General features: G+C 39.4%; 1 protein-coding gene across 1 annotated transcript in view; it reads left to right on the top strand.

Moving 5' to 3' along the window:
- Positions 1-26,103, top strand: part of LOC307200507 (vomeronasal type-2 receptor 26-like) — a gene marked incomplete at its 5' end in the record, with an annotated part of 32,977 nt that overhangs the window by 6,265 nt on the left and 609 nt on the right. The window contains one exon of the mRNA XM_079949046.1: positions 389-1,284. Coding sequence (XP_079805172.1) covers positions 389-1,284 — 896 coding nt within the window. The remainder of the gene's footprint in view (positions 1-388; positions 1,285-26,103) is intronic.

Below are 26,103 nucleotides of genomic sequence, written 5' to 3'. Positions count from 1 at the left end.
TTTGGAAGCTAATATATTTTACCTCCAACTTCTACAAAATTGGAGTGGAATAGAAGTGGTGTTTTCTCCTCTAAGAATCAGGTTTTTTGACAATAGGGTGAAACTCTCATCAAACTCGCTTTGCTGAGATCCAAAGATTTCAGCTGTAATGCATTTCTCATTTTGTTGTACTGTTTATGTGGCTCTAAGAAAAAGCAGGGAGACAATAAAGGAAAAAAAGATGTTACCCATGTAGAAAATTCCAGTATTTATCCACAAAAGCATTGGGGCTTGAAGTTCTTATATATAGTGATGTAGAAAACACTATGCTAAATGGACTAGTGATGTGAAATTCTTAAGAATACTTTTGGTTACTTCAAATTGTCACACATTGTTTTTGTATTTTCAGACATGGAAACATGTGTCAGTTGCCCAGCAGATCAGTATCCAAACAGCGGCCAGGATCTATGCATTCCTAAGATTCCAAACTTCCTAGCCTTTGATGAAACCTTGGCCATTTTTTCATCTTCCTCTGCACTTTTATTCTCTCTGATCACGATTTTAGTGCTAGGCATCTTCATTAAGCATCGCAATACAGCCATAGTCAAAGCCAACAACCGAAGCCTCACCTATGGTCTCCTTATCTCCCTCCTCTTGTGTTTCCTCTCTTCTTTGTTGCTTATCGGAAAACCTAATATGGTGACTTGCCTTCTCCGACAAACTGCTTTTGGCATTGTCTTCTCTGTGGCCCTCTCCAGCATCTTAGCCAAAACCATATTGGTGGTTTTGGCATTCATGGCTACCAAACCAGGATCCAATATGAGGAAATGGGTAGGCAAAGAACTGGCTTATTCCATTGTCTTTTCCTGCTCCATTGTTCAAGTAGGAATCTGTGTCCTCTGGCTGGCAACCTCTCCCCCATTCCCAGATGTCGACATGCACTCAATGCCTGAAGAAATCATATTTCTTTGTAATGAAGGGTCAGTCTCCATGTTCTATTGTGTTTTGGGCTACATGGGCTTCCTGGCCATTATCAGCTTCACGATAGCCTTCCTAGCCAGGAAGTTGCCTGACACTTTCAACGAAGCCAAGTTCATCACCTTCAGCATGCTGGTCTTCTGCAGTGTATGGCTCTCCTTCATTCCAACCTACCTGAGCACCAGAGGAAAATACATGGTGGCTGTGGAGATCTTCTCCATCTTTGCTTCCGGTGCTGGGTTACTGGCTTGCATTTTCACCCCTAAATGCTACATTATTGTGGTGAGGCCTGACCTGAACAACAAAGAGCAGCTAATACAAAGAAAGGTATAAATGACAGTGGAATTTTTGGTTCTGTTGTGTCTTAGAATACATGGACTTGCTGGCTGGTATCACTTTCCGCGTCCTGACTCTGGATGTGGGTAGAGTTTGCTTCTTAACTTTTTTGTCTGCCAAAGATGTCCCAAAGGCAATGGGTACAGTTCTTTCCTCAGGTTCTACTCCCTAAGCCTTTTTCACAAATGAGTAATGCTGTAAAGCAGTGGAGGTTTATGTTCAAAGTTTCCTTCTCCTAGGTGGGCTCCCTTCCTAGGTTTACAAGATCCATCTGCCCCTCATTTCCCTCTACAGCAACTTCAGTAGCCACCTTTCTGAGCACTGGGCCCACTTTTGCTCTCATCTGCTATATCCTGTCTTTGCAAGCAGAGAATTTCCCTAACTCACTGAGGATTTGAGGCCCATTGGCTGCCCTCACCTGATTTAGGCAGTCAGTTGAATCTGTTTCATGGGATGTGGCTGCTGTTGCAAGCTGACAACTTCTAGGAGCCACAGATGAGAACTGAGTGCAGGGGTGGGGATCAGAGGTAGACAAACTACCCCAGAAGGAGCACGACTTGTTCCGCGCTAGAGTTACTATCCCTCCCTAACACTCCATACACCCCTGTCATGTCTTACTGTATATTTAAAGCAAATGGAAACTTAATAGCATAACTCTCAGCCTTTTCATGTAGAAATGGTTAAGTTCAGTTGATAAAAAGTTTGTTATCAATTACTTCATGGAATCTGCAAATTCACCTTGAAGACAAAAAAAGAGTACCAGAAACAAAAGACATTGTGAAATGGTTGAGGGCTCTACATTCTTTATCTCTAACACACAAGGCAGCTGAGGAATAGAAGAAAGAGATGTTTAAAACAGTCATTTCCCTTGTTTTTTTAAATAGTTTTAAGAAAGAAAAGTAGCAGAGATATGCAACAATATCTGAAGGAAAACACATTGGATATTACTAACACTAATAGGACAAACCTTTTTTTCCTGAATTATACTTCTAACCAGTTTGAAAGAGTGGTGGCAGTGAATATCTCAAGTAAGCCAAATGGCTTCAGAGAATACAGATGTGTTGTTTGTAAAGTTGATTCTATAATCTATTTCTGTTATAATAATTTTTATTAATTTTCAATTACCATCCAAGAATAGCATCATTAAAACAATATCCAATTGTAATACTAATACAAACACTCAAATACTGACTCATATAATTTAGGTGCCTCCCCACATGCTAGATGATTTCCTTTATTGCACATTCCAAAATCTTATTAATTTCTATTATATTCCGGTCAAAATAATAATCCCTTATACAACAACTGCAATATTAATAACTTCTATTCCTGTTGACACATTAAATGATTCATAGAACTACAAATGTGGCACTCAAACTACATCCTTGTTCTTCCTGTCTGTTACAGATAGGTAGCCGTGTTGGTCTGCCATAGTCAAAACAAAATAAAAAAAATTCCTTCCAGTAGCACCTTAAAGACCAACTAAGTTAGTTCTAGGTATGAGCTTTCGTGTGCATGCACACTTCTTCAGATACACTGAAACAGAAGTCACCAGACCTTTCTATATAGTGAGAAGGTGGGGAGGGTTATTACTCAGAAGGGTGGTGGGAATGGGTGATTGGCAGATAGCTGTGATGAGCCTGTTGACGACTCTTAACGACTGCAATAGGTCTTACAGGAAAAAGCAAGGGGTGAGAAGGTGAAAAATGGCTTTGTCATGTATAATGAGATAAGAATCCAATGTCTTTATTTAGACCAGGTCTCTCCATGGTTTTAAGTTTGGTGATAAGTTGCAATTCAGCAGCTTCTCTTTCCAGTCTATTTCTGAAATTCCTTTGTAATAGAACAGCTACTTTGAGATCTTGTATAGAATGTCCTGGGAGACTGAAGTGTTCTCCTACTGGTTTCTCTGTCTTGTGGTTCCTGATGTCGGATTTATGTCCGTTTATTCTTTGGCGTAAGGTTTGGCCTGTTTGTCCAAGTTTAGAAGTGGACGGAAAAACCATTTCCAAACCAAATGAGATAAGTAATTGTTTCCAAAGTTTTTTTAGGAAATTATATGCACAAGGGCCAATAAACGAACAAGAAATAGAAGAATTTATCAAGAAGTATGGACTACCAAAAATTTCAGAGCAAAGTAAAATGATTTTGAATGAGAAAATAACAGCACAAGAGATAGAGGGTGCCATTCAGAATATGCAACTGGGAAAATCTCCAGGACCAGATGGTTTGACCGCCAGATATTATAAAGCACTGAAGGAATGGTTAATACATCCATTGAAAGAAGTTTGTAATGAAATTCTAGAGGGGAAAAAGGCACCCGAATCGTGGAAAGAAGCTTTTATTTCACTTATACTGAAAACTGAGAATGAAAAGAACCAGGTTAAAAACTACCGCCCCATATCACTACTTAATGTGGATTACAAAATTTTTGCAGACATTTTGGCAAAAAGATTGAAGAGAGTGTTGTTAGAGGAGATTGATAAGGACCAAGCTGGCTTTCTTCCGGGGAGACATATGTCAGATAAAGTGAGGAACATTATAGATATTTTGGAAATGTTAGAAGTGGACATTAATAGGAAGGTGGTTCTAATTTTTGTGGACGCAGAGAAAGCTTTTGATAATATTTGCTGGAGTTTTATGAAGAAAAATCTCCAAGGAATGGGGGTGGGCCAAGGTTTTGAAAATGGTATAGGTGCAATATACTCTAAACAAAGAGCAAAGCTGATTGTAAATAATGTGGTTACAGAAGAAATACCAATAGAAAAAGGTACACGACAAGGATGCCCAATATCCCCTCTACTTTTTATATCAGTTCTGGAGGTTTTGTTAAATATGATTAGAGGGGACCAGTTGGTTAAAGGAGTTCAGGTCGGAGCCAGACATTACAAATTAAGGGCATTTGCAGATGACCTGGTATTAACTTTGCAACAGCCAGACACTAGTACCAAAAGAGTGTTAGAATTAATTGAGACATTTGGTCAGGTGGCAGGATTTAAATTGAATAAACAAAAGACGAAAGTGTTGGAGAAAAATCTTACAATGGCTGAAAAAGAGAAGTTTCAGAGTGAAACAGGTTTAGTGATAACAAAAAAAGTGAAATACCTGGGGGTAAACTTAACATCTAAGAATGTGAATTTATTTAAGGACAATTATGATAAATGTTGGACAGAGGTAAAGAAAGATCTAGAAATATGGTCAAGGTTGAGACTTTCCTTGTTAGGCCGAATTGCTGTTATTAAGATGAATGTGCTGCCGAGAATGCTGTTTTTATTTCAAACACTGCAGATATTGGACAAGATGGATTGTTTCAAGAAGTGGCAGAAAGACATATCTAAATTTGTCTGGCAGGGCAAAAAGCCCAGAATAAAATTTAAGATTTTAACTGATGTAAAAGAAAGAGGGGGGTTTGCCCTGCCGGACTTAAGACTTTATTATGAATCGGCAGCTTTTTGCTGGTTGAAACAATGGCTGCTTCTTGAGAACACAGACATTTTGGATTTGGAAGGGTTCGATAATAGATTTGGTTGGCATGCATATATATGGTATGACAAGGTAAAAGTACATAAGGGTTTTAAAAACCATATTGTTAGAAAAGCATTATATAATGTTTGGATGAGGTACAAAGATTTGTTAGAAAGTAAAACTCCCAGGTGGTTGTCACCAATGGAAGCCAAAGAGGTGAAAAAACTTAATATGGAGTCTAATTGGCCAAAATATTGTGAAATTTTAGAACAAGACGGTGAAAAAGTTAAATTACAGAGTTATGAGAAACTAAAGTCTAAAGTACGAGACTGGTTACATTATCATCAGATAAATGAGGCATTTAAACAGGACAGGAAAATAGGCTTCCAGAAGGAGAGGTCTAAACTAGAAACAGAATTGTTAGAACCCAATACTAAGAATTTGTCAAGAATGTATAATTTGCTGCTAAAATGGAATACACAGGATGAAACGGTGAAATCAGCTATGATTAAATGGGCACAAGACATTGGTCATGACATTATGTTTGCAGACTGGGAGCAGTTATGGACCACCGGTGTTAAATTTACAGCATGTAATGCCTTAAAAGAAATTTAATGAAAATGATTTATAGGTGGTACATGACCCCAGTCAAGCTTGCAAAAATTTATCATTTGCCCAATAATAATTGCTGGAAGTGTAATGAGACTGAAGGTACTTTCTATCACTTTTCCTAAGAAACCTGAGGCTTTTCTTCTGGGCATGGTCGGCCAATTGGTGTCAAGGAAGGATAGGACGTTTTTTATGTACGCTACGACAGCAGCAAGAATTCTCCTCGCAAAGTATTGGAAGACACAAGAACTACCTACTCTGGAAGAATGGCAGACGAAGGTGATTGAATATATGGGACTGGCAGAGATGACCGGCAGAATTCGTGACCAAGGGAAAGAGACAGTGGAAGAAGACTGGAAGAAATTCAAGATATATCTTAAAAATTATTGTAAAATTGAGGAGTGTTAGATGTCAGGGAAATAAGAAATAGAGAATTGCAGCTGTAACTAATAAGTCAAAGAAAAAGCAATGTAATGAAAGTGAATTAAATAATTAATTATTGGAGAATTGCTAAAAAAAAAATGTTAAAAATAAGGATGCAGCAAAAGGGAGGTATGGGGAAGTCGGAGAAACAAGGGGTATGAAAACAGGATTATGAAATTATACATGTTTATATGTTTTTGTTTGTGTATGTGAGTGTGTTGTTTGCTTTTTATTTGTGTTGGAAAATTAATAAAAATTATTTTTTAAAAAAAAAACATCCACTCTGAGTGTACAGTGAAGGACTGAGTGTATTGTCCTGCAGGAGTAATAGGACCAAAACTTGCTAGGAAACTGAGGGTGAGACAGGACAAGGAGGAGCTGAAAGAGATGAGTCTACTTAGGTCTCCAACTAATCTGGAGGGGAGAGACTCTTCTGAGGAAAGAAGAGATTCCCAAATCCCAGTGAAGGCAGATGAGGGGTGAGCCCTTAAGACTTTTACTGAAAGTACCTCAGGAGCTGCATTTGTTAAAGGGGTGGGAAACTGAAGGAAAGTACCACCATAGTAAGGAAACAAACTATAAAGCGAATTGAAGTGAACTAGTGTATTCTTATTGAAGTAACCTAAGTTTCTCCACTTGTATTATACTACATTGTTCTAAAAATAAATATTTATTGTTTATTTAAAAAACAGCTGCTTGAGACTCTAACTTCTTGGTTATCCCCCTCACAGAAATCCCCCTGGGATAGTGAGGTTTTGTTTTTAAGCCTTCAGGTCAAAGGTTGTTCAGTGAGGTGGGGCTAATATATTAAAGTGAGAGCAGGCACATGGGCATGAGCAGTAACTGAGGTGCCAAGTTTCTCGCATCCATCTTTTCCAAGTTGTTGCTGTTCTCCATCATGCTTTGTGTGGATCCGATATCCCATTGGTCTATTGATGCTATAATCCAGTGTCCCCACTTCTTGATAAGGCAAGGATGCTATCCAGAATTGCTGCCACCATTCAGTTAATGTGATGGCAAACTATGTCTGATCAGTGTTACATAGGTGGGAGAGTGATGGATACCACATTACTAACAAATTAGGAAGCGGGGAAAGGATGGGGCCAGCTCAACTCTAGACATCCTGCTGACCTTGTAGATTCATTCCTTGCCTATGATTTTGTGATGTTATAAATATAATTACATTGGCAGATCCGGCTTCCTGTCTATCAGCTGCAGTAATAGATGTTTTTGGATTAACTATCTGTAGTCTGGATTCAGACGGTTCCTCCTAGGCTGGAAAAAACGGTGAACACTGCTTCTTTACTGGAAGCCGAATCACAGGACAAAGCGATGCAGTGACTTTTGGAAACTGTGGGATAACCGCTTCTCCCAGGGCATGATGGGAAGCATCAACAGCTGTAGGAATGAAGGATACAACATCATATATGATGGGAAAACATCATGGGGGGAAATTGTCACACGCAGGAAAGAATAAGGATTACACTTAGAGTTCCTCACATCAAACTTTATAAATTACCTAATATACCAACACAAATAGAAAACAGAAGACTGTGGCTGTTATCTAACAGATTGCTCTATGTGCATGGAATGCAATGGAAGCTATTAACATAGTGGAACACAGAAATGATGAAGAAGAATGAAGCCATCAAATCTAGCATACAAGTGGAAATGTTTAATTAAATCATATAATTGACATTTGAATAATTGGCATTCATAATTGCATTAATTAGATAAAATTGGTATTGTTATAATGAGGTCGCTATTAGAACAATATTGAGAAATCAATAAAAATATCTATTTAAAAAATAATAATAGTAATATTTTGACAGTTCCCCTACTGCTGATGCGCCATAGAATCCAAAAACACTGCACAACTGATTCTCTCCCCTATCATTACTAAAATAACAATAATCAATCCACCTGACTGAACCTCCAGATGTCACAGAATCAACAAGCAAGCCTGAAATGATTATAAGCTCCTCTGTGCTCCATAGACAACAAGGCTAGACTCTGTTACTTATCAGTTATCAGTTTCCCTTTTTCATATCAAACCACTGCATCTTATTTGGCATCCAAGGCATTACGTTGTGACAATGTTCAAGCTAACAAGAAGGTGGATACATGTCCCTTAAAGTGTCAAATTGACAGAGTCAGCTGCCACCCAGTTTGTCTTGTTCAGATCAGGTGGAGGAGAGGAATAATACTGTCGAGAGAAGCAGGGGAGTCCATGCAGACAAGTGTATTTGCCATCAGGATGTTGCTCCTGCTACTTTTGCTGCTCCCCAATATAGTGTACCAGGGACAAAGAGCTCAATGTGCAACAAATAATCCTGTTCATGTTCCACATGAGTGGTATGAGCCAGGTGACCTGGTCATTGGTGCAATGGCATCTCATATTTATTACATAGTCCGCAAGGTTTCCTTCAAGAAACACCCTTCCCAGGACTTCTATGATGCCCCACTGTAAGTAACCGCTAATTAATATTATTTTAATTATTCCTTATATGCTATATCTGACTAAAAATAACTTTGATTGATTGCTATAGAACTTTATTTTTTAAATGTGTGGAGAGATTTTATTAGAAATCTCTGTGCATATAGGCTATCTGCATACTGTCAATGAACAATAAGCTTTTTTGAGTCTAATTGTTTAAAGAGAAATAAAAAAGAGAGTGGGAGAAAGTGAAAAGAGATGGCAAATAGGAAAGCATATAGCCAAGTAGTATGGTAATGAACCTTTTTGATGATACCTAAATTTTCAAGGTGGTGAAAACAAACACGGGTTGCTAAAGATATGGAGAAATGTGCAACAGCTTTTTAAATTACACAGTATTCTTAGATTGCCCAAATAAGTAAATTAACTTTGCTGGCTTCATCCTCTCTTTATAGGGAGGCAGGTGAATCTCTCCTATCTAGATTCTGTGCAATGTTTAATTTTCCCATCAAACAAAATCTCACTTCATTTGCAGGGTGTTGACAAAGTTCTACCAGCAAATCCTGGCCTTGGTGTTTGCTGTTGATGAGATTAACGAGAATCCCAGGTTGTTGCCCAATGTCTCTCTCGGCTTCCACATCTATGATAGCTATTATGATTCAAAGATGACCTACCGAAACACTCTGGACCTGCTCTTTAAATCACGTCACTTTGTTCCCAACTACAGGTGTGGCATCCAGAAAAATGTCATAGGAGTCATTGGGGGACTCAGCTCTGATACCTCTTGGTGCATGGCAAACATCTTAGGTCTTTTCAAGATTCCACAGGTAGAATATGGATTTTGAAAAACAGAGATGTCATGCTTTCCTTGCCTTTGGAATCTACTGATTAACAAATATGGAGTTGTAAAATGGACAAAGTAAAAGGGCCATAATATGCATATCCAACAATGTGTGTAAGAAGGGCAATTTGTGTTTAATAGATGTAATAGAAGGTTTCACTAAAGCTGCCAGGTTTGTAAATGAGACACCTAGATGGGTTCATATATATCAATCCTGAGAGCACTGCACTGGCTTCCTGTGAGCTACTGAATATATGACATTGGCATTGGATTCATAGGCAAAAATAGCAGAGAACGCTTTAACTAAAAATATTCCTTCCCTTAAAAATCAAGATAGTCCTTTCCCAAAGTATGATGTTACTCAACATTGTTCACTTTCAGAGGCTAGTTGAAAACACTGTTTTCTTGCTATTGTTCTGGCATTTGTCACTTCAGAGCCTTATATAGTGGTGTCAGCATTGTGCTATTCTGCTACATTGTTGTATTTCATTTTAGTCGCTTTAAATAGTGTTGGTACAGTATTTTATATTTTACTGATATTTTATATGATTTGGTTTATAGTGCTCAGAGAAGAATGGCATATACAATGGTACCTCGGGTTACATACGCGTCAGGTTACAGACTCCGCTAACCCAGAAATAGTGCTTCAGATTAAGAACTTTGCTTCAGGATGAGAACAGAAATTGTGCTCCGGCGGCATGGCAGCAGCAGGAGGCCCCATTAGCCAAAGTGGTACTTCAGGTTAAGAAATGTTTCAGGTTAAGAACGGACATCCAGAACGAATTAAGTACTTAACCCGAGGTACCACTGTACAGTCTAATGGAGCTCTTCAGGATTTCCCAGGAAAACTTCCTGAGAGAGTACTTAGTAGATAGAGAATCAACGGCACCCTACAAACATTACAAAGGTTACAGAGCAAAAGTACATAATCAAAAATTTCTTTCACTCCACTTCCACCTTCATAGAATCATAGAATCATAGAGTTGGAAGAGACCACAAGGGCCATCAAGTCCAACCCCCTGCCAAGCAGGAAACACCATCAGAGCACTCCTGACATATGGTTGTCAAGCCTCTGCTTAAAGACCTCCAAAGAAGGAGACTCCACCACACTCCTTGGCAGCAAATTCCACTGCCGCACAACTCTTACTGTTAGGAAGTTCTTCCTAATGTTTAGGTGGAAGTTTTTCTTAATCATCCACTAAGTATATAAACATGAGCCATGATAAATGCTCCCCTATTCTTGGTTACAATCAAAGTGTACAAGAATGAAGCTGTGATGATGCCATTAATAATAAATAAGAAAAAATAATAAATAAATAAATAATGTCAATAGATAGAGAATCAGCCGCTCCCTACAATCACTATAAAGGTTACAGAGCAAAAGTCCACTTTGGACTTTTGTTGAGTCTTCCATTTAGTATATTAACATGAACGATGATCAATGCTCCTCTCTACTTGTAGACTATCAGTGTGTACAAGTATAAAGCTGGGATGGTGCCATAATAATAATAAATATCTACAGAAACCAACTGCAAGATTATATCTTTTTTACTAGGTAATTTGGAACATTAAGGCTATATATTCAGTGTGTATGTGTGTTTATATACAAATATTTTGGGATATCATGATTTCTTGTTTCCACTTGGAAACGTTTGGCTTTTACTTTTCCAGATTTCATATGGTTCATTTGAACCACCCATAAATTATGGAACCAAGTTCCCTTCCTTTTACCGCATGGTCCCCAATGAAGACCTTCAGTATCAGGGAATTATCTGGTTACTTCTGCATTTTAGATGGAAATGGGTTGGGCTCATCACTCCAGCTAATGAAGCTGGAGAACGTTTCTTACAGACAATTGAGCCAATGCTTTTCAAGAATGGAATCTGTTCAGCATTCACAGAAAGAGTGGAACTCAATATAATTTATAACAGTAACAACCTAGAAATGCTGCAGGACGCAAGGATTTGGTTACCAACTTTCACAACCAGCAGAGCCAATGCAGTTCTTGTATATGGAGAAAGTAGATTTATTATATGGTTATCAGGTGCTTTAATCACAATGGAATTAACTCAGCTACTATTTCCTCAAAAGAAGTCACGTGAAGGAAAAGTATGGATTACAACTACCCAAATTGACTTCATATTATATAGCCTTCAAAAATTTACTGTTAATATACGAATGTTCCATGGTGCTATCTCCTTTGCAATTCACTTCAAGGAGATTCACAACTTTAAAGACTTTCTTCGGAGTGTACGTCCTCATTGGACAGACACAGGTGGTTTTATCCAAGATTTCTGGGAAGATGCATTCAGTTGTTCACTTTCAAATTCCACTCTCTCAACATCCAACTATCAAATGTGTACTGGAGAGGAAATGCTGGAGAGCCTCCCTGCACCATATTTTGAAATGAGCATGACTGGCCACAGCTACAGTGTTTATAATGCTGTCTATGCTTTGGCACATGCCTTAAATAGCATGCACTTGGCTGGAGCCATCCACAACAGAAGAGATGCTAAGGGAAAACTCTCTCCTCAGTATGCAGATCCTTGGCAGGTATTGTTCCCTGATACAAAGCATTCACTGCATTGGTACATTTTGTGAGTAGGCATTTCCTTATCAGTAAAGAAATAAAAGAATAAAACTTAAGAAATTAAAAAATAAACCTTTAGTAATTATATCAAAGATAGGAATTAGAATACTTCCAATAATGATACTAAACAGACTTTAGATGACACAGGCTTTCACAAGCAACAGACTACCAAAAACTACATGTAACTGAAGCTGTGCCAACCACCTTCTCCACACTGCAAAACCCCTCCATTTTTTTCCACATCCGTCTGCAATTCTCTCTGTCTCTCTTACCTGTCCAGTTACCCAGTGGTGTAACAATGGAGGCCAGGGGCCCGTGCCCCAGTTTACATAATTCTGAGTGAACCCCCATGCCAGGCACTGGCTTCTGAGGGGATCCTCATTTGGGTGGCTGCCGCTGCTTGGGCATGTCCTGGAAGACCCCATCTTTCCCTGTCTACCCACCGCCAGGGGTTTCTGGCCCCCGAAGCCAAACCTGTAGTCACTGGTAGGTCCCCAAAAGAGGCTAGCAACTGTGGCATCGCTGTCTGTAGACTCTGCTTTTCTCCCTCCTCCTTTCCATTGCGAACCGAAGTGTTCAACTACTAGAGGAATAGGAATTAATTCCATCTAGGAAAGCTATTCAACAATCTTAATCAAATTATTTGAATGCTTTACAGACCTTTTTATTCTCTTCCTCTTAGCTCCACTCATTCCTGCAGATAATCTCATTCAACAACAGTGCTGGGGATCAAATTGCATTAAATGAATATGGAGAGTTAGCAGCTGGCCTTGATATTACCAACTTGGTCACTTTCCCAAATAGATCATACCTCAGAGTCAAAGTGGGAAGGCTGGATCCTCAGGCCCCTCCAGGCAAAGAGCTCACCATTAATGAGGACAGAATGAAATGGCACAGAGACTTCACTCAGGTATGGAAAAAATGGCACTGTCCCTGATTTTCCACAGAATGGGATGTAACAAAGCATTTCATACATTAATAATTTTGAAATTTATTATTTAATATAGCTTATTTTTCATATATAGTTTTCATATCTAGATGGATAGTGCTTTAATGGAGAGATTCTCTTTTTGAAAGAATGACTGGTCCTGTATGTTTGCACCTTCAGCCTCGGAGGCTGTGCTTGTTGGCCTTCAATTTTGCTATTGGCACTTTTCTTTGTACATAGTATTACATTACATGTGATACTGACATTCCCTTTTTATTTATTGCATGCCAATAAGCCATCCAGGAGAAAATATTGTCCTTTAGGGACTTCCGGGTTAGCGCCATCGGCAATGGCGGAGCTCCTCTGTCTCAGAGGAACCCACTCCGCGAAAATTGGGTCTTGCCGCCGCGGCGAAGGCGGAGACCCTTCAAAAATCCCAGGCAGAGGAAGCCTGGGAACGTGGGATTCGGCTGACACCAGGAGTGCCCCCCCTACCTGCAGGGAAACCCCCTTTTGGGGGCTTCGAAACGACGTGGGGTGAGCGGCACGGTGTTTTGAATCGACCGCTATTTTTACGGAGTGAAGCTGCACAGCCGTTGCCAGAGAGCGCTGACTTTTTCTTGTGGACAATTGGATTTCAAACAACAACCCGTGAGTAGAACGGGAAATTTGGTTTTTAAAACAATTTAATTTGGCAAGGAACGGGGGAAGGTCTAAACAGGAAGTCCACCTCCCCCTTCTGTAAATAGACTGAAGCAAAGAGTTTGTTAACTAAGGTCTTGGAAAGCTCTACGTAAAGGATTAAAACTTCATTGATTGAAACTATTACTTACACTCCCTTTGGAAGCAGGGGAAGCCTGCTGGAGAAGGTAAAATTTAGGAACTGAAGCGTCACGTCTCCAAACCCGGGAGAAGTCCGCGAGGAGCCCATCAACGGTGAATAGAAAGGTTTGACAGCTGTCAAATTTGACAGCTAGCTGTTAAGATACAAAGAAAGACTTTGTTTCCATTGTCCATTTCTGCATCTAAAAAGAAGGAAAGGTAACTGGAATTGTTATTAATTTACTTTTGAGACTTTTGGGACTGTGCTGGAAGGATTGATAGACTGCTTTCCTCTAGAGGGAGTTTTGGGACATGGTCATAAGAATGCAGCTGGGAAATTAGTCTAAAGATAAAAACTCTGAGAATCTAGCTTTGACCTTGGACATTTCAAGGATGTCAGCGGAGAAAAGAGTTACGCTTGAATTGAATAGGACATTTTATCTGTTGGGAAAGCTGCATGAACAGATAGATGCCATGGCTACCAGCGTTGATATTTTGGGAACAAAAGTAGGCATCAGTAAAGAAGTCGACAAGAATCCGGCACAAGAATCTTTCTCAACTGAACAAATTGAAGAACCAGAGAAGGAGAAAGTTGTTGTTAAAGTGATGCAAGGGGGAGCTTTAACCCTACAGAGACAATTGGAGGATTACAAGTTGAGGCCTTACATGACTGTAATTAGGAGAAGCCAGTTTTTGGAGATGGGAGCCTGGCTTGATTTGGAAAATGAAAAGTGGAGAGATCACCCTATGTGGGGATCAAATGACTTTTGGGATATGAATTTGAGCCAGGAGGGGACCGAAGTTTCTGGGGCCTTTGTTTTTTGTTGTTTTTTTTTAATAATATTTATTAAAAATTTTCCAGAATAAAAGATAGCAAGAAAGAAAGAAAAAACAAATATGATTTACACTTGGTTTCAGTGGCATCTTTCCCGGAATTCCCCCCCTCCCCCTCTTGTATTCCATTTCCCTTAAATTGATTCCACAGATTCTTACCCCAAATTTTAAAACCTTATTTGTAATTTTAAATAACCCATTTATTCCAAATTAATTTATCTTATTTATCTTAATGAACCATTTCTCCTTATATTTTATATAATTCCCTAAGATCGACCCCATTTCCCTTCCACGAATTCCCCTATTTTCAAACAACAAACATGAAAAAAGAAAAGAAAGAAATAATATATAATTTTACAGCCTTTGGATTCCAAATCTCCCTCCCCCCCATTCCCCGGTTCCAATCCCCAAAGTTCATCCATTGTCTACTGCCAGCCTGGTGTATCCACGTCTATATCTCAACTCCACTTTGCCGTCTTTTGATAGCTTTTAATTTCAGAAAGTCCAATCTCGAAAAAACTCTCAGAAAAAGTCATTGTTCTTCCATCCAGACCTCTATGTTTAAGAGTCTAACTTAAATTCTATTTCTTGGTCCTTTTAAAGTCTGGATGTTCCAAATACTCCGGCTTCAAATTTGGTCCAGCTCTTATTCCTCAGGTTGCTTTTTCCTGTTCTGCTGCAGAAACCTTCTAATTCAGAAACTTCTTGTTCTCCACAGAGGCTTTTGTTATTCAGGAACATAACTTGCGTCAAGTCCCTTCCTTTCTTCAATAGATAAATCCATTGTCTCCTTTAGTATAGAAACCTCTGTAGACAAAATAATGCTTCGTTTTTGCAGCTTTCCCAAGAGATAACAGATCCTGCTCAAATTCATAGTATTTTTCCACTTGCTGCTACTGTTGCAATGTCCCAGCCTCCCTCTAGAGGGAATATGGTAACTTAATTTCTTTCAAAATCAGACCCAAAAGTCAAATAACTTGTTGCCTTTATTTCCAATAATTTATGTCCAAATTGTAACAAATCTAACCAGCAAAGCCATCGTAACAAAGTTCTCTTTTATTTTCCTGCTTTGACAGCTACTTTGACAGCTGTCAAAGTTTCTGTGTCTCTTCACCAGTCTCTCATAGAGGATCGTTCCCGGTTCCCGGGGGGGTTGCATTTTAGTTCCCACAAATCAGTCTTCTCCTCCAGCACAATTATTGTAATTTCCCTTCGTGAAGTTAAAAATTTTTTTCAGGTAAACAAGTTCATCTCTCGATCTTAGTTGTCAAATCCTTGCGTTGAGCCATCTACAACAGGGGGGGGCGGACTTCCTTTTTGCACTCCCCCCGCTCGCTCCAAATTCAAAGATCAAATTTCCCTTTTAAGTCCAATCACGGGTTGTTCCTTTTAGTCCAAATCCGAAATTTTCAAAGAAGTCATTGCTCTCCGCCGAATGGCATGCGGCTTCGCTGGGCAGGGGAAGCATTGGACTCACAGCACCACCACCCCCCCCCGTCACCCGCTCCGCAGCCTTTAAAAAGGCTCCTTCGCGGGTCGGGGGGCGCAAACGGTGCCCGCCGAGTCACCAAGTCCATGGGCATCTCTGCCCATGGTTTTTGAGGGTCCCCGCGTCGCCGGCACGGCAGGACCCGACCCCTACCCAGCCGACTCCATCCGGAGCTCGGAGAGAGTCCGCCATTCGGCGATGGCGCCGACCCGGAAGTCCTAAGTTTCTGGGGCCTTTGGACTCGGAAGAAGTGTGAAACAAGATTGGGAATACTTTATGGGCCCTATCTTTAATTATGGAAATCTGGCAGACTTGATAAGAAGGAATATGACCATCGTTGGGTTGGAGCTCCCCCGAGAACTGTTTCTTAATATTAAAGATTATCAAGAAGATCGGCAGATGGGACATGAAAAAGACTTAAGAGCCTCGGATTTGAGATCTCCAGGTTGATGGACTGTTGTAAACCGATGGAACTGTTGGCAGGGGCCGAGACTGGGGAGGGGAGACGGTGAAAGAAAATTGGGAATTTAAAGTGTATATATTGAGAATTTTTTTTAAAAAAAATGCTTTTAATGAGAGATGGAGAAATCATGGAATGGAATTTTTATGACCCTAGGGGAAATGTCTTAAGAGAATACGTTTAAATATATCAGTTTTAATGAGAAATAAGATTAAATAAAGTAAAAGTGGATAGCTAATTGGTGAAAGAGAGAATGGGAAATTACAGTATATTAAGATAAATTATTAGGATAAAAATAAAGATGAAGGGTTTGCTGAAATATTTATTTGAACTAGAAAACAAAGAGGGGAGGTGTGAGGAGGTCAAGGAAATAAGTCATAGAAAGAAAATTATGTAAAGGTTTAACTTGTTTTTTTTCTGTTTTGATTGTATGTATTTTCTATTTTTTTTCCTTTTTATCTGTTTTTTTTTTGTGTGTGTGTGTGTTTTTTGTTTTTTGCATTTATTCTTGGAAATGTCTTGGTTTTTTTGTATTGTGTTTTATGTTTGTTTGTTTTTTGTAATGTTTTAAAACCTGAATAAATATTATTCAAATATATATATATTGTCCTTTAAGTAATGCTGTAAGGTCTATCAGTACAGCATTACTTAAAGGACAATATATATATATTTTGAATGTGAAATAGTTGAGGGCCCTACATTCTTTATCTCTCACCCACAAGGCAGCTGAGGAATAGAAGTAGGAGAAGTTTAAAACAGCCATTTCCCTTGTTTTTTTAAATAGTTTTAAGAAAGAAAAGTAGCAGTGATATGCAACAATATCTGGAGGAAAACGCACTGGATATTACTAACACTAATAGGACAAACTTTTTTTTCTGAATTATACTTCTAACCAGTTTGAAAGAGTGGTGGCAGAGAATATCTCAGGTAAGCCCATCTTTTCCCTTGTTTTTTAAATGGTTTTAAGAAAGAAAAGTAACAGAGATATGCAACAATATCTGGAGGAAAACACTCTTTCTGTTATAATAAAGGTAAAGGTAAAGGTACCCCTGCCCGTACGGGCCAGTCTTGACAGACTCTGGGGTTGTGCGCCCATCTCACTTAAGAGGCCAGGGGCCAGCGCTGTCCGGAGACACTTCCGGGTCACGTGGCCAGCGTGACATCGCTGCTCTGGCCAGAGCCAGAGCCAGAGCCGCACACGGAAACGCCGTTTACCTTCCCGCTGGTAAGCGGTCCCTATTTATCTACTTGCACCCGGAGGTGCTTTCGAACTGCTAGGTTGGCAGGCGCTGGGATCGAGCAGCGGGAGCGCACCCCGCCGTAGGGATTCGAACCGCCGACCTTTCGATCGGCAAGCCCTAGGCGCTGAGGCTTTAACCCACGGCGCCACCTGCGTCCCATTTCTGTTATAATAATTTTTATTAATTTACAATTACCATCCAATAATAGCCTCATTAAAACAATACCGAATTATAATACTAATACTAATCACTCACATACCGATTCATATAATTTAGATGCCCCCCCCCCACATGCTAGATGATTTCCTTTATTTCTGCATTCCAAAACCTTATTAATTTCTATTATATTCCGGTCAAAATAATAATCCCTTATAAAACAACTGCAATATTAATAACTTCTATTCTACTGATGCTATAATCCAGTGTCCCCACTTCTTGATAAGGCAAGGATGCTATGCCGAATTGCTGCCACCATTCAGTTAATGTGATGGCAAACCATGTCTGATCAGTGTTACATAGGTGGGAGAGTGATGGATACCCCAGTACTAACAAATTAGGAAGCGGGGAAAGGATGGGACCAGCTGAACTCTAGATATCCTCCTGACTTTGTAGGTTCATTCCTTGCCTATGATTTTGTGATGTTACAAATATAATTACAATGGCAGATCTGGCTTCCTGTCTGCCAGCTGCAGCAATAGATTCTTTAGGATAAGCTAGTGGGAGTCTGGATTCAGAGCATTCCTCCTAGGCTGGAAAAAATGGTGAACACTGCTTTTTTACTGGAAGCCGAATCACAGGACAAAGTGATGCAGTGACTTTTGGAAACTGTGGGATAACTGCTTCTCCCAGGGCATGATGGGAACCATCAACAGGAATGAAAGATACAGCACCATATATGGACAGGAAAATATCATGGGAGGAATTGTAGGACACAGGAAAGAATAAGGATTACACTTAGAGTTCCTCACTTCAAACTTTATAAACTATCTAATATACCAACACAAATAGAAATCACAGGACTGTAGCTGTTATATAAGAGATTATTATATGTGCATGGAATGCAATGGTAGTTATTAACATAGTGGAACACAGAAATAATGAAGAAGAATGGAGCCATCAAATCTAGCATGCAAGGGGGCCAGTTTAATTAATTTGACATTTGAATAATTGGCATTCATAATTGTATTAATTAAATAAAATTGGTATTGTTATAATGAGGTCGCTATTGGAACAATATTTTTAAAGCAATAAAAATATATATTTAAAAAATAATAATAGTAATATTTTGGCAGTTTCCCTACTGCTGATGCGCCATAGAATCCCAAAACACTGCACAAGTGATTCTCTCCCCTATCATTACTAAAATTACAGTAATCAATCTACCTGACTGAACCGCCAAATGCCACAGTGTGAAAAAAGAATCAACAAGCAAACCTGAAATGATTATAAGCTCCTCTGTGCTCCATAGACAACAAGGCTGGGCTCTGTTACTTATCAGTTATCAGTTTTCCTTTTTCAGATCAAACCACTGCATCTTATTTGGCATTCAAGGCATTCTGTTGTGACAGTGTTCAAGTTAAGAATAAGGTGGATACATGTCCCTTACACTGTCAAATTGACAGAGTCAGCTGCCACCCAATTTGTCTTATTCAGAACAGGTGGAGGAGAGGAATAATACTGTCGAGAGAAGCAGGGGAGTCCATGCACACAAGCATATTTGCCATCAGGATGTTGCTCCTGCTGCTTCTGCTGCTCCCCAATATAGTGTCCCAAGGACAAAGTGCTAAATGCGCAACAAATCATCCTGTTCATGTTCCACACGAGTGGTATGAGCCAGGTGACCTGGTCATTGGTGCAATGGCATCTCATATCTATTACATAGTCCGCAAGGTTTCCTTCAAGAAACACCCTTCCCATGACTTCATTGACGCCCCAATGTAAGTAACCATTAATTAATATTATTTTAATTATTCCATATATGCTATATCTTAAAACAACTTTGATTGATTGGGGGGTTAGGTTTAGAACTTTATTTTTTAAACGTGTGGAGAGATTTTATTAGAAATCTCTGTGCATATAGGCTATGTCCATATTGTAAATGAACAATAAGCTTTTTGAAAACACCAAATCTATAAAGACAGACAGAAAAGAGAGTACGAGAAAGAGAAAAGAAATGGCATTAAAATAGAAAAAGCATATAGCCAAGTAGTATGGTACTCAACTTTTTTTATGATACCCAAATTTTCAAGGTGGCGAGAACAAATATGGGTTGCTGAAGATATAAAGAAATATGCAACAGCTTTTTGAATTACACAGTATTCTTAGATTGCCCAAATAAGTAAATAAACTTTGCTGGCTTCAGCCTCTCTTTGTAGGCAGGCAGATGAATCTCTCCTATCTAGATTCTGTGCACTGTTTAATTTTCCCATCAAACAAAACCTCACTTCATTTGCAGGGTGTTGACAAAGTTCTACCAGCAAATCCTGGCCTTGGTGTTTGCTGTTGATGAGATCAACCAGAATCCCAGGATGTTGCCCAATGTCTCTCTCGGCTTCCACATCTATGATAGCTATTATGATTCAAAGATGACCTACCGAAACACTCTGGACCTGCTCTTTAAATCACGTCACTTTGTTCCCAACTACAGGTGTGGCATCCAGAAAAATGTCATAGGAGTCATTGGGGGACTCAGCTCTGATACCTCCTGGTGCATGGCAAGCATCTTAGGTCTTTTCAAGATGCCACAGGTAGAATATGGATTTTGAAAAATAGATATCATGCTTTCCTTGCAGTAGGAATCTACTGATTCATAAATATGGAGTGGGGAAATAGACAAAGTAAAAGAGCCATAATAAGCATATCCAACAATGTTTATAAGAAAGGCTATTTGTGTTTAATAGATAAAACAGGAGATTTCTGTATAGCTGCCAGATATGTGCATGAGGCACCTAGACTGGTCAATATACATCAATCTTGAAAGCACTGCACTGGCTTCCTTTGAGCTACTCAGTATAAGACGTTGACATTTTTTCATAAGCAAAAATTACTCAGAAGACATTAACTAAAAATGTTCCTCCCCTTAAGAATCAAGATATTCCTTTCCCAAAGTATGATGTTAATCAACATTGTTCACTTTCAGAGGCTAATTGGAAACACTGTTTTCTTGCTATTGTTCTGGCATTTGTCATCTGTCATTTCAGAGTGTCATTTATATAGTGTCAGCATTGTGCTATTCTGCTTCATTGTTGTATTTCACTTTAGTTGTTTTAATTAGTGCTGGTACATTATTTTGCATTTTGCTGATATTTTTTATGATGTGGTTTATTGTACTTAGAAAACAATAACATATATAATCTTTTGGAGCTCTTCAGGATTTCCCAGGAAATCTTCCTGAGAGGGTTCTTAGAGGATAGAGAATCAACCTCTCTCTTCAACCGCTATAAAGTTTACAGAGCAAAAGTGCACGAACCACCTCCATTTAGTATATTAACATGAGCGATGATAAATGCTCCTCTCTACTTGGAGACAATCAGTGTATACAAGTATAAAGCTGGGATGGTGCCATAATAATAACAATAAATATCTACAGAAACCATGAGCAAAATTACCTCTGTTTCTCTATGTAATTTGGTACATTTGGGATATATATTCAGAGTGTGTGTGTGTTTATATACAAATATTTTGGGATATCATCATTTCGTGTTTCCACTTGGAAACATTTGGCTTTTGCTTTTTCCAGATTTCATATGGTTCATTTGAACCAGCCATAAATTATGGAATCAAGTTCCCTTCCTTTTACCGCATGGTCCCCAATGAAGACCTTCAGTATCAGGGAATTATCCAGTTACTTCTGCATTTCAGATGGAAATGGGTTGGGCTCATCACTCCAGCTAATGAAGCTGGAGAACGTTTCTTACAGACAATTGAGCCAATGCTTTTCAAGAATGGAATCTGTTCAGCATTCACAGAAAAACTTAAATTCAATATGAATTATAACAGTAACTTAATAGAAATGATGGACATAAAGATTTTGTTACCAAGTTTCACAACCAGCAGCGCCAATGTCATTCTTGTATATGGAGAAAGTAGATTTATTATATGGTTGTCAGTTGCTTTAAGCGCAATGGAGTTTTCTCAGCTACTATTTCCTCAAAAGAAGTCACGTGACGGAAAAGTATGGATTATAACTACCCAAATTGAATTCATATTATATAGCCTTCAAAAATTTGTTAATATAAGAAATTTCCATGGTGCTATCTCCTTTGCAATTCACTTCAAGGAGATTCACAACTTTAAAGACTTTCTTCGGAGTATACATCCTCATTGGACAGATACAGATGGTTTCATCCAAGATTTCTGGGAAGATGCATTCAGTTGTTCACTTTCAAATTTCACTCTCTCAACATTCAGCGATAACATGTGTACTGGAGAGGAGATGCTGGAGAGCCTCCTGGCACCATTTTTTGAAATGAGCATGACTGGCCACAGCTACAGTATCTATAATGCTGTTTATGCTTTGGCACATGCCTTAAATAGCATGCAATTGGCTGGAACCATCCGCAAAAGGAGAGATGCTGGTGGACGACTCCCTCCTCAATATGCAGAACCTTGGCAGGTATATTTTCCTACTACCTCATTGTATTCACTGCATTGCTTTATTATGTGAGTTGGTATTTAATGATCAGTAATGAAATAAAGCAAAAATTTACCAACAATTATACGTCAATGAAGCTGCGACAACCACCTCCTCACACTGCAAACCCCTCTGTTTTCTCTCCAAATCCCTCCGCAATTGTCCCTGTCTCTCTCTTACCTGTCCCGTTACCCAGTGGTGTAAGGTTGGGGGCCAGGAACGCATGGCCCCAGGCACATAATTCTGAGGCAATGCCAGGACCCCACCACCAGGCATTGGCTTCTGTGGGGATCCTTATCCTGTCCAAGAGAAAACAGAAGAGCAGTCAATCAGGGAGCTGCTGCTGCTTGGGCACATCCTTGAAGGCCCTTCCCCAACTCCTCATCCTTCCCTGTCTGCACACCGTCAGGGGTTTCTGGGCCCTCAAGCCAAACCAGGCCTCACCACTTGCTCCCCAGAACACGCTGGCAACTGTTTGATCACTGACCCTAGACCCTCCTTCTCTCCATCCTCCTCTTCGGCCTTTGAGCCTGGATTGCTGTCTCCCACTTCCTGCTCCCTTAACCCCATTGCCAGTTCAGTTTCTGACACCTCCCCCTCCTATTCTGCTCCCTCTTCTGCCACTGACCACTCCTTGCCATCCCACCACCAATCCCCTGGCTCTAAACCTTCTTTCCCTGGGGGGTCCCTTGGGGGTCCCCAGCTGGTGCCTCAAACCAATCCTCTGCATCCAGCCAGTCCCTAACACCAATGCTCAAATCCACTCTATAAACTAAGGAAAGGTCCAGTCAGACGTTCTCATATTATGTTTCTATGTTTTGAGAACATGAGCTCCCATCTTATCTCTTGCTTGACTTCTCAAATTCCTTCCATTTCTTGGGTCTTGACAAAGGCTGATCCCAAGCAAACAGGCTTAACTCTCCTTCATATATCTTTATGGAAGGCTCTTTACTGTTGAATTAAGAATGATTCATGGTTTCCCACGCCTCCTGTATGTGCAACTGAAATATTGTTCCCCATTGTGCAACTGAAATATTGCTCTCCATTGTGAACTGAAGTGTTTAACTCCTAGAGGAAAAGGATTTGATTCCATCTAGGGATGCTATCCAACAACCTTAATCAAACTATTAGAATGCTTTATAGACTTTTTGATTTTCCTTCCACTTAGCTCCATTCATTCCTGCAGAGAATCTCATTCAACAACAGTGCTGGCGATGAAATTACATTAAATGAATATGGAGAGTTAGCAGCTGGCTTTGATATTACAAACATGGTCACTTTCCCAAACAGATCATACATCAGAGTCAAAGTGGGAAAGCTGGATCCTCAGGCCCCTCCAGGCACAGAGCTCACCATTAATGAAGATAGAATCAAATGGCACAGACGCTTCACTAAAGTATGGAAAATAAATGCACAGTCCCTGAAATTCCATAATCTGTGGTTATCCAAAATATGGGATGTAACAAAAGAACTTAACATATTATAACTTTGATATTCACTATTGAAAATATTGGCTTAAAATGAATACGCATTTTATAGAGAGATACTCTGTTTGAAAGAGTGACTTTTCCTCTATGTTTGCACCTTCAGCTTCTGAGGCCCTGCCTGTTCGACTGTGTACATGATAAGATACTGTTTGTGAGACTGAAATTCCCTTTATTTTTATTTTATGCCTATAAACCATCTAGGAGAAAATGTTGTCCTATAAGAAATACTGTAAGATCTAACAATAAATAAAAGAATGAGCCAAAATACCAAAAAAAAACAAGAGGCACAAAAGACATCTCACACTAAGAAGGAAGAATGGCTATCAGAGAGTCCAGCGTTGGCCAACATTCTTGTTTGTGGATTCCTTGATGCAAATCTCCAGTTAGTGGCATTAGACTGAAGACTAAGCTAGCTATATCGTTGTTTGGGCTGAGAAGGAATATTATAATCTGACTGAGTTTGTATGATGCTAATTTCAGGGTCCATACATCTAGGAGTGGTTGTAGCTGGTGAATAGGTCTAAGGTGGGTGTAAGCCCTTCTAGCCACAGAAGCCACTTAAGACTCTAGTAGTGAGTTAGAATCAAGGAGTGTTCCCAGACTTAAGAACTTCTGGCTTCAGAGAGAGTGCAACCACTCCCAGAAGAGGTCAGGCATAGGAAATACCCACCCAAAGCTTTTCTTTCTGATAAAGAGTCAGCCCCCATACAATCCATGACTTTCTCCAGACACCTGTCCAGCAACTTCACCACCTCCTCGCTATCCAATAGAATGGAGAGATGGAGCTACAATTCATCAGCATACAGATGACACCATGTGCCAGATCCTAGAATATTGTTCTGAAGAGTTTCATACATATGATAAATTATTAGTAGTAGTAGTAGTACCCCACCCGTTAGGCTGGGTTTCCCAAGCCACTCTGGGCGGCTCCCAACAAAATGTTAATAATGATAATAATAAATTGATAAAACATCAAACATTAAAAACTTCCCTAAACAGGGCTGCCTTCAGATGTCTTCTAAAAGTCAAATAGTTGTTTAAATAGTATAAAAATAAATAAATAGTATAAAAGACAGAATGGGTCCTAATGAGACACCAAAGCCCAAAAGCCATGGAGTGGTTCCCTAGTACTAGTTTCTCAGAGTGACCCTGCAGGTAGGAACAGAACCACTGTAATGGGGTACGTTTAGTTGCCATCTCCTTGAGTCACAACAATAAAAGCCTTTAGGAAAATGCAGTTAGGTTGTGAGGTGAGATTAGACTGAATTCTGGTGCAGCTGAAAGGGTGGGTGGTCTAGGTATGAATACTGAAGTCTTGTTGAGTTTATATAATGCTTAGAGGAGCAGCTCTTTACCACACCGTATGTGACATTTGTGCACCTATGGATGATATATTTCACACTATTAGTCCTTGTATTTACTGTTAAATCACCTGATATTGGATACTAGATAAATACCCCCCCCAAAAAAAATTAACTTTTCCTACCACTTTGGATAGGTGCCACCCCCTTCTATATGTAATGACATCTGCCATTCTGGATACGGGAAGAAAAAGAAGGAGGGGAAGAAGTTTTGCTGCTATGATTGTGATCCATGTCCAGAAGGAATGATCTCAAATGAGAAAGGTGGACAATGCCATCTTAGACAATACCTAACAATGCAATTTATTTTAGTAAGGTCTGGGCTCACTGGCAATTCCGTGTTATTAAACCACTGGAGAAGGACAGGTTTAAATCAAATTCATGTGTTGATCTCATTTCTTTATAGATAACTTCAATGTAACCTTATATTTCAAATGACTTGAAGACAAATATTTAAATTGTAGGCAATATATTTCACCTCCAACTTATGTAACGTTAGGAGGGAATAGAAGTGGTGTTTTCTCCTCTAAGATTTAGGTTGTTTCATGAGAGGGAGAAAAATAAATCAAACTCACCTTTCTGGGCTTCAAAGATTTCAGTTGTAATGTATTTCTCCTTTTGCTGTGCAGTATAAGTGGTTCTAAGAAAAAGTAATTAGGGCAATAAAAACAGATGTCCTCCATGTAAAAAGTTCAGATTTCATACATGAGATTTATTTTTGATGCATCAAGAGGGAAGGCATTTGGGCTGGAAGTTTAGAAACATTTTCAGATAGAAAACACTATGCTAGATGGACTAATGATGAGAAAATTCTTAAGATTAGTTATGGTTACTTCAAATTGTCACACATTGTTTATGTATTTTCAGATACAGAAACATGTATCATTTGCCCAGCAGATCAATATTCAAACAGTGGCCAGGATCTATGCATTCCCAAGACTCCAAATTTCCTAGCTTTTGATGAAACCTTGGCCATTGTTTCAACTTCCTCTGTGCTTCTATTCTCTCTGATCACAATTTTGGTGCTTGGCATCTTCATTAAGCATCGTGATACAGCCATAGTCAAAGCCAACAACCGAAGCCTCACCTATGGTCTCCTTATCGCCCTCCTCTTGTGTTTCCTCTCTTCTTTGTTGTTTATCGGAAAACCTAATGAGGTGACTTGCCTTCTCCAACAAACTGCTTTTGGC

The sequence above is a fragment of the Podarcis cretensis genome (assembly GCF_951804945.1).
Source record: "Podarcis cretensis genome assembly, chromosome: 13".
In the NCBI taxonomy this organism is placed as follows: Eukaryota; Metazoa; Chordata; class Lepidosauria; order Squamata; family Lacertidae; genus Podarcis; species Podarcis cretensis.
Note: the sequence above shows the minus strand (reverse complement) of the source record. Positions and strands in the feature narration are given on the sequence as shown.